We start from the raw sequence: 9,652 nt of genomic DNA on the forward strand, positions 1-9,652 counted from the left end.
CAAAAACCCTAATGGTATAACATTAAAAAATAGGTACATACTCAAGCCACTGTCTAATTACCATTTACATAAATGATTTAGGTGTATAGCCGATGACTTTTTTTAGGAATTTAAAAGTATTAATTTTAAGACTAGGAATAGGGGTATCATAGATTACAAAGAGATATTTGAACGGTCCTTCATAAGTGGTAGAAGGCTCAATGAATTTGGCGATAAAAATTAAGATATCTAGTAAGAGGGGCCCACTTAAGGGTGATCATTTGTTTAATTAATTATAAATAAATAAAAGAACAAACGACGAACAAATAATTAAAAATTAAAAAAATCCGAAAATCAAAAAAGGGAGGCCAAATTCAGTGAGCCGTGATAGAGGTACAAAATTACTATTATAATGGATATCAATCTAGAAAATCTCCAAACGCTTATGCCACGGTTGGCGTGTTTATTTATTTTAATATCAAAGTTTCCAAAATTGAGACTTTTTAGTGCTTACTTTAAAAACTTTTCAACATTTGATGTTTACCTTTTTGAAGTTATACTTTTTTAGGCGCGTTATGAAAAATTGATGAGAGTGAAATTTTACGATGCCCGCGCACTGTGACACAAAATTAACAGAATGAAGTTGCCCACTAAATCGCTCATTACAATACGACCGACGTAACTTGGAGAGTCTGAATACAGCCGCAGGTGAACTTTCCGAACCGTACCGAGAATTACCGAAATAAACGATGTCAAGAAAAAGGATGTCCAATATGCGTGTTTAAGGATTTTTTTTCAAATTGATTAAAATTTAAATAAAACAAAAAGAAATAAATTTAATAAAAATAAAGTATCACTTCTTACGCGCGTACATAAGTACATGCACCCTTTTTTTTTAATTGTTTTCCATTATGAAATTTCATAAGATTCCAACGTAAATATTTACAATAGCTTAATATTACTGTAAATTAATTTCAAAAAATTTGCAGTATCAGAATCTATACTAATATTACATACTATTAGTTATTAATACACTCCGTATGAATTCTTTAAAATTAACTCTGGCGTGTGAATTTACAAATTAATAATAGGACTTTTTGGCGGGAACGCGAGGAGTGAAGTTGTGTAATTTGTTTTATTTTTTCTATTTAGTATTTCTTCATGTTTAAATGTTCAAATGTGTGGTTTATTAACGGTTTAATATCTGTGAAAGTGCACAAATGTGGGAAAATGAAAGTGGTGGTTATTTACTGAGATTTTTTCAGTGGACTTTTTGGAGGATCCCAAGAAGTTACGTCCAGCGGCTTTGTTTCATTTTAAACCACCGTTATTACACATTTAAACCTGAAGAAACACTAAATAGACAAAATAAAACAAATCACACAAGTTCACTCCTCGCGTTCCCGCCAAAAAGTCCATAGATACACGGTTACACATTGTGACCATAGATTATACACTTAATATGATTGTGACCATTGTGTAATTGTGTATTCTAATTTAAATATGTTTATTTATAAACAACACAACAATGGAATATTACGTAGCAGGCTCAAATTTGTTTAATCAATGGTTCGATGATCTAGATTTTTTTTCAGAATTTCGTAAAATGTCTAAATCTGAAGATCCAAATTTTGACTTTAGATTGGCTAATTTAATACAAATCAATTGGTCATATAATATATTTCAACTAAGAAAAAATCTTTATTTATTGGGCGCCTTTGACGGTAGGAAAATCGCTAAGAAAATTGATATACCAGAAGAGTGCAGAAAATCGCCACTCGTTGCTGGTAATGACTACAACTTGGTTATTGGCCACAATAATTCGAGTGCCCTTTGGATATTGAATTTGGAAGATAATAGCATAAAGAATGTTTATTTGGATAGAGAATTACCTCTTGAAGTATCGCCCAAACGTAATAAAACAGATAATGAGATACAAAAGCTTGCTGTTAATAATTTTTCATGCCTCTACCTTACTAAAGGCAAGAATGTTTATAGCGGAATACTTCCAAGTTACATAGATACAAGCCACTGTAATGGACATATCATTGATGTTGTTTGTGGTTATGAACATTACATGCTTCTCACTAGTACTGGTTATGTCTATACTTGGGGAGATGGCAGGTTTGGATAAGAACAATATTTATGTCTGTTTTTTTTTATTGTGTCAATTGGTGATCAAGATCACAATGTGCCTGAGTCACTCGGTGTCAGGTGGCTGTTAAAATGTAAATTTTGTCTCTGAACTTAAGACATGAAGTGGAACTTTCAATTGTATAGTAAAACGACAGACCCAGCCTAAAAGCAAATCCAATGCCTGTGACAATGACAGAAATAGGTAGGAAAGTGGTACCTACCCATCAGGGGCTACAGACTACAGTATTACTGCCACTTGAAGCTAGCTTTACAAATTCGAATAAGTGACCAGTGTTAGTAATAAAGAAATTCAAACTTTTTTAAGGATAAAACCATTGTGCCTTTTTATTGTACTCATAATAAAAAAATGGAATTGTTAAATTAATACATTTTACAATGATTTTTAGGAGATTGCAACTAGGTCAGGATGATACAAGCAATTTAGAGACGCCCACACAGGTTGAAGCCCTGGCTGGAATAAAAATTATTAAAATAAAAGCAGGTGGGTGGCATTCCATGGCACTCAGTGAATTTGGGGATCTCTATGTATGGGGCTTGAACGACACTGGTCAATTAGGTATAAAGGAAAGTGAAAATGACTTAAAAAGCTATGCTTTACCAAAGTTAGTTGATCTATATGATGATAATGAAGAAGTTCATCTTCAAATTAAGGACATAGCCTGTGGTTCAAAGCATTCTGTATTATTATTAGAAGATGGCTCAGTTTGGACCACTGGTGCAAATAAATATGGACAACTAGCATGCCCACAATATCCAAACTCAAAAAACTTCAATAAGGTCTGTGTAATCAAAGAAGCATGTAGACTGAAATGTGGACCATGGACAACTGTAGTTGTATGCAATTAATGTATGTAAAGATACTTATGAAGCCCTTCAAAACTTGTTAAGTATTATTATGTCCAACTATAATAGACTTGTCGATAGTAACACATTTACGTAAAAAAATATTGTGTTGGGTTATGCTTATTATGTAGATAATATATTATTACATAAATAAACTCTACTTTTGTTTAAATTTGTGTTGTTGAACACTGCTTTTGCATGCAGAAAGAAAACCCAAACGACTAAGACTGTGTCACAAACTTTTATTTTGTATTTTATAAAATGTAAAAATGTTAATTCTAAACTAGATTATATTGTGCACAATAAAAAAATTTTTTTTATTAGAAAATACAATTAAACACCACTAAGAAAATCATAACAAATAAAAACATTTGGAATGGCCAGCCCATTTAATATCAGTCAGTTAGACCCAATTGATATATAATCGCAATGGGATTATACTTCTAAAAGGCAACATAGAAATGCAGTCATTGGCTGCGCTTTGCATCGCCAAACATCCAATGCCGCAGGTTCGACACTATAGTGTGCTTAGTGCGAGTTTTTTAACGTTTTCGATAGCGTAAAAGTTAGCTCATATTTGTATGGAATGGGATCGTTTGCCTATGTTTGCCGTTAGGCGCTGTTCCAACTGCATACAAAATTGTGTTAACTTTTACGCTATCGAGAACGTTAAAAACCTCGCAGTAAGCACATAGACAACACATCACGTACATGTACGAACGACGGTCTTTTTTGGGTTATAAAGCGCATCTTGTGTTTACAGTTTTATTGGCAATCAGTCGCAGTGACCCTATGGCTTGTATGTTGTGGATGGCGAGCTTGAACTATCTTGAAATTAAATTTACTAAACACCAAAACAATTAATACTTTTGGGCTAAATGCTATGTAAATGTTAAATGAATGATGTTCCACCAAGCGTGTGTCATGGTTCAGTGTCAAGTATAATAAGTGTATAATCTATGGTTCAGTGGGTCGACTAGTTGATTGGTCGTCAGTCGAGTTATTCGTAACTTGTAAATGAGTAATCTCATCCTGAAAATGATATTGGTATGTATGATTAAAATTTGTGTTTAATTTTAGACACATAAGATCAAAGTCACTAACTAGGTATTTTTTAAGTAATATAATTTTTTATATTATTTAATTTGTAGACCGATGGTAGAATCCTTTTGAACGTTATACAGCTTTTTTCAAATATTTTTCATTCCATGATAGCCAACGAGAAAATACCTATACCAAATCATCTAAAGTTCTAAACCATTATCAACATAATATCGGGTTTGAATCGAATAAAACCTTTTGTGACTTAATAACCCGGATCCGAACTTTGGATGAGACAAATTGGTTTCTGATTTAAACTACTTTTGCGGTATAATGGTATAATGGGTTTAATCTCTCATTTTTAATTGTCGTTAGATTATTCTCAACGTTTCGAATATGGGTAGGTAGCCCTCCTCTACAACACGGTAAATGCGTTCCTACAAAGTCTCCTGTTTGCCAAACCGTGTTATATGAAACTGGAAGCCAGTATAAAAAGGACAGTAATTTTTCTGAATGAAACTTCTCAACTATGCCTGTATATATTCTTTTACTTATTATACATAAGAACTGGTGGTAGGAACTCTTGTGAGTCCGCACGGGTAGGTACCACCACCCCGCCTATTTCTGCCGTGAAGCAGTAATGCGTTTCGGTTTGAAGGGTGGGGTAGCCGTTGTAACTATATGTACTGAGACCTTAGAACTTGTATCTCAAGGTGGGTGGCGCATTTACACTGTAGATGTCTATGGGCTCCAGTAACCACTTAACACCAGGTGGGCTGTGAGCTCGTCCACCCATCTAAGCAATAAAAAAAAAGAATGATACTTCTCAACTATGCTTGTTTTAATTTTTTTACTTATTATACATAAAAAAACTGAAATTTCTGTCATTCCCATAAATTGTGTGTTATGAACACACAATGTAGTTTTCTAAATAATTCTAGACAAAAATCTCGTGTTCGTATTGTAGAAGTACCGTGTTTTATGAGCGTTTTGGATATTTTTTCTTTTCGTGTTAGATTGGAGCCATGTTGTAAAATACCGTACCATAGCGGGGCTACCTGTACCTAATAATTTTCATGGTCATGAACAACTAATAAAATAATGACAATAAGAAACGCGAGGTTGCTAATTAATTCTTGATTTCAAATTACAATAAAAGTTAGTAGTAAGATATTTTTAAACGAAATTCCATTGATATATTAAAATTCATTTATTTATGATAAACATTCTGCATAGAATGGAACGTTTCTTAGAGGGTGGGCAAACAGGGGTGAGTTGAACACATATTGATCGTTTTAGACTATGCTTTATCTTTGTTACTCTTCAGCCAGAGCAGCTTGACTAAATGAGGAAGTATGACGATTATAGATACGTGTAGATATTTAACGACTATTTAGATACACAGGAACCGCCCGGTAGCAATCATCGTTGCAAGCGGTTCATCGTGCATTTCGGGCTACTATTTAAAAATATATTTTACCTTTGTGTCCTTTTGTGCACAATCAAACAATAAGTCTTACGGTAGGTAAATATTCTCATTAAAATTCATTCATAAATAATACATGTACGAACTACTTATAGATGTGGTTTATACCTTTGTAGGACCTAGTTTAAACATGGAGGAAGTGGCGAAGGAGTACATAAATTATGCAAGACAATTCACTTCCACAAACAGCTTAAGTAAAGCATTCGATATGTACATGTTGGCGTTCGAGAAATGTCCAGCGATAAAAAATCGGCACGAGCCCGAATTCCGCAATGTAATCATCCAACTGAACGAAATGCTGGCGGAGGACGACAGAATGGAAGACCTCTTTAATAATTTCGGGAAATCGATTCGAATGTTTCCAACCAACATTCACCTGTTGAATGACATCGGAAAATACCTATACAAGTTCGGCTTTTACTCCGAAGCTTGGAATCATTTTCACGATGCGATATTTTTAGATACCGGAACGGTAAATGCCGAGAAAAATTTAAACTCTGTTAAAAATCTTCTGGTTGACCGTTGGCAATATAGATTGCTGAATGATAAAATACGCAACGAAACATACCGTCAGGCCATTCACGACACGCTCAAGCCGTTCAAAGACACAGTCTTGGACCTTGGTACTGGTACTGGTATATTGTCGATGTTTGCTCATGAACTAAAACCAATTGCTGTCACCGCTGTTGATACTTCTGAAGCTATGACGCAATTAGCTGAATGCGTAACCCAAGGCAGTGGCATTCTAGATATCGTCATTCTTAACAACGTACCAACAACAATGAACTTCTTAGACATCGGTGGTAAAAGGTCTCTTTTAATCACAGAAATGTTTGATGCCGGATTGTTCGGTGAACAAATTTTGCAAACTTTAACTCATGCTTGGGAGAATTTTATTTCCAATGTGGGTAGAATCTTGCCTAAGAGGGCCGAGTTTTTTGTTGTTGGAGTTAAGAGTGATGATCTCATTAGGAAGTACCAGTTGCAATCATCAACTAAAACTCTTCTTAACATTCCTAACCTCAATGTTCATATTTTGAACCACAACGAAACCTATGATTCTGAAGATGTTCACCTGTATAAGGATCTAGTATACATGACAGATACAAAGTCTCTCGTGAAAGTTGATTTCAACAATCCTGATGACTTAATGGAGAAATTAAAAAGAACTGAACCTTATGAAGTCGAATTCCGAACTAAGGAGAAAGGGGAAATAAATGCTGTTATTGGCTGGTTCAATTTGTATTTGTCTGATAAGATTTCTCTGACTACAAATCCTCGTTCACCTAAACGATCTAATGCCTGGCAACAAGCAGTCTTTTTTGATAATATCCCTCGACATGTCAAAGAAAATGAAACCATTAAATTGGATTTTTTTATGAATGCAGGAAAACTAACACTGGGCAAAGATTCTAACTCTCACATTGTTCGGATTTCACCTGAGATTCTCAGATTTTTGAATGACGCAGAGTTTATTAACGCTGTGATGGGATGTATTGGCATGGCCAGTGTTTACTTGGGTCAAATGACGGATATGTCACAAATTTCTATTGCTGATTTGTCTCCGTTCCCGTTGTTTGGCTTGCAGATGCTTAAAAGGGGCGCTCAATCGCTGATTTGCGTTGCTAAAACTCTCAGTGACAAACGCTTTTTCAAGAAAGTATTTAGAGCTAACAAAGTTTCACTCTCGAAAGTGAATATCCTTGTTGGAGATGAATGGGACCAAGAGGTATTTGGAGAAGACAAATACCACGCCATAGTTGGCAACTTTTTGGATTTGTGCGGCGATATTGACTTGCGTATGAAGGAAATATGTCTACATCTGAAACATCTCCATCTTTTGCCAGGTGGTCTGTACATGCCTGCCGAAATAAGAATGATAGCGCAGGTGATCCGTAGCCATTGGGTAGATATCAACAATAAAGTTTACGATGAAAACGTCTGCGATTTCAAGGTGGCCACACATTTGAACAGATTCTCTATTTCTCAAAATTTCTGTATCGACTTCGGGCTTTTGGAATATGAAGCTCTGACAGATCCTGTGGCGGTCGGCACATGTAGCGAAGAGATGGTCACGGACTCCGCTCTTGTGGTAGTCAAAAAGGGCGGGGAAGCTAACGCAGTACTCTGTTGGTATAGCATTGAACTGATGGAAGATTTGTGTGAAATATCAACCGGCAGAGGCGATAGTTTCATCGATGGCCTCTTGTACTTGCCGCCTAAGAACGTCAATTTGGAGAGTGGAGAAGAAATTAAACTGTTACGCAGCACGGACGTCGAAGGCGCATTCAAGGTAACAATTGAACCGCCTGTCCCACCGCCGGCAGCGCCTAAAGAGCCAGAAGAATCTGCTGATGCCATGGATGAAGCGGCAGCACTCCCAACCGCTGCTGCTGCAGCCGCCGTTTGAATTACACCATATATACGGTACATCTCACGTATTGATCTAAAGGTTTTAGATTTTAGGTAATCTACGTAATCTTAATTTATGTTCGCACCTTGTATACACTTCAGTGTTGTTACATCTTTGTATTATATAATACTTACATTAGAAAACACTGCATTCACACTTCTGTAGTGATACCATGAAATTGTTAAAACGATTCATTGTACATGATAGAATTGGTAAAATGTGAGCTTATTTTGGTATGATTTAATTGAATGGAATATACAGGGAGTGTTTGGCAACCGTAAGCTAGTTAATTTTTTTTAAAGTTTTTGTCAGTGTATTTCTAGTCCACTGAGTTTCTCGTGGGATCTTTTCGATGCGTCGCGATTGCAATACGATGGTAGATTCGGTGAAGCACTGCTCTTGCTAGGGCTGATGTTAGGAAATTATTTCAAGTCTAGTCCTTGAGCTCAACTACCCGTCCTGGTGTAGCTGGAGTAGCCTCTTAAGCTACCAGCGAATAGGTAGGGGGAAAAATGTATGTATTTTTAATTACCTATATTTTTCCCTACCTCATTTTCTAACACTGACCCTAGCAAGAACAGTGCTTCGCTGAATCTACCACCGGATCGGAATGGCTACCCACTGGAAAGATCCGGCAAGACACTTAATGGGTTGTGTCTACGTGGTGCCTAGTTCGCTCTTCGGACTCTTTGTGGTAATCGAAGACTATTTCTAAAAGGCTAAATTAATAAAAAAAGAGCGCACCACAGAGATCTGGTCAATCTTAGTTTAAAAAAAAACCTGCACTTTCGCCAAATGAATGTGATCGATTTTTGTGCCATTCTATTTTGGAATATATTTTTTAACTACTTTTATGACGGCTCAAAATCAACGTTTACTTAGGTATTATTTATTGTATCCTGAGGAGTAATTGAAAAGGGTATCAAATATCTGTCTTTTAATCTCATATCAATTAACTAAAATTAAAAGACTCTTGTTACACACGAGAGCCCCAAAAAAATTATGTTTAATGTTAATATGTGGATTTTTAACGTAAATCACGATTAATGTAATAGATTCATACGGTAGTCAACATTTTTATCTCAAACTAATTAATAAGCTTAATGTAACCTAAAGTTAGTTTATCCCCCATTATGATATATTAACTGTTAGGTTTAACTTTAACTAGCTGTCAAGAGATTGATGTGAACTTATTTACCTACTTAGTGCAAGTCGCTACACTTGCTAGTAAAAAAGAAAATAAATGTAACTATCAATAATCAATCAGTTTAGTTACCTAATCAAGATACTTAAGGATTGCTTTTGTTTTCTATCTTCTTGGTGTTCAAGGTTAACATCAAAAGAGAGTAAACACTATAATCCACATACACCACGTTTAATAATTACTAGATATTACATATTATTATTATTTCCAATATGATATTTGAAATGAAATAAAAGTAGAAATAATACTAGAAATGTTGTTTTAATGTTAACAATGATCTTAGATTCTGATATTTTATATTTGAACTTGAATTGCTCGTTCTTACCGAATATTATTACTATTTATTATTATTTATAAAAAATATAAAAATTAAAATTTATATATTTATTATTATTTACTATTACATTATAAATCGCGTATAATTTAGGTTTTATTACTAATTAAATGAGGTTCCTTCTACGAAAAAAAATTTGCTTACAACTCGACCAAGCTAAGTTTGCACCTCGCATCGGTTACGTCACACTGCCGC

At 35.0% G+C, this 9,652-nt stretch overlaps 2 protein-coding genes across 3 annotated transcripts; both read left to right on the forward strand.

Annotated features, from left to right (window-relative positions):
* Positions 1-1,429: 1,429 nt before the first annotated feature.
* Positions 1,430-3,134, forward strand: LOC114245787 (RCC1 and BTB domain-containing protein 2). Its single transcript, XM_028178064.2, has 2 exons — positions 1,430-2,103; positions 2,523-3,134. Exons 1-2 carry the CDS (start codon positions 1,508-1,510, stop codon positions 2,980-2,982), a joined length of 1,056 nt encoding a protein of 351 aa, XP_028033865.2. The 5' UTR covers positions 1,430-1,507; the 3' UTR covers positions 2,983-3,134.
* Positions 3,135-5,337: 2,203 nt separating this feature from the next.
* On the forward strand, positions 5,338-9,375 carry LOC114251753 (protein arginine N-methyltransferase 9). 2 transcript variants are annotated; one of them, XM_089732691.1, is made up of 2 exons: positions 5,338-5,545; positions 5,623-9,375. In XM_089732691.1, exon 2 carries the CDS (start codon positions 5,637-5,639, stop codon positions 7,914-7,916), a length of 2,280 nt encoding a protein of 759 aa, XP_089588817.1. In that variant the 5' UTR covers positions 5,338-5,545; positions 5,623-5,636; the 3' UTR covers positions 7,917-9,375. The 2 variants fall into 2 exon arrangements, with proteins under 2 accessions (XP_089588817.1, XP_028041936.2); XM_028186135.2 differs by having other exon boundaries at positions 5,338-5,541.
* Positions 9,376-9,652: the final 277 nt, after the last annotated feature.

The sequence above is a fragment of the Bombyx mandarina genome, chromosome 15, assembly GCF_030267445.1.
Source record: "Bombyx mandarina strain Sakado chromosome 15, ASM3026744v2".
Classification (NCBI taxonomy): Eukaryota; Metazoa; Arthropoda; class Insecta; order Lepidoptera; family Bombycidae; genus Bombyx; species Bombyx mandarina.

Bases quoted from the DNA above. Each gene is read 5' to 3' on its own strand.
- LOC114251753 (XM_089732691.1), top strand. From the start codon at position 5,637: ATGGAGGAAGTGGCGAAGGAGTACATAAATTATGCAAGACAATTCACT.
- LOC114245787 (XM_028178064.2), top strand. From the start codon at position 1,508: ATGGAATATTACGTAGCAGGCTCAAATTTGTTTAATCAATGGTTCGAT. The intron at 2,104-2,522 runs GTTTGGATAAGA...AATGATTTTTAG, and splicing joins TATACTTGGGGAGATGGCAG to GAGATTGCAACTAGGTCAGG.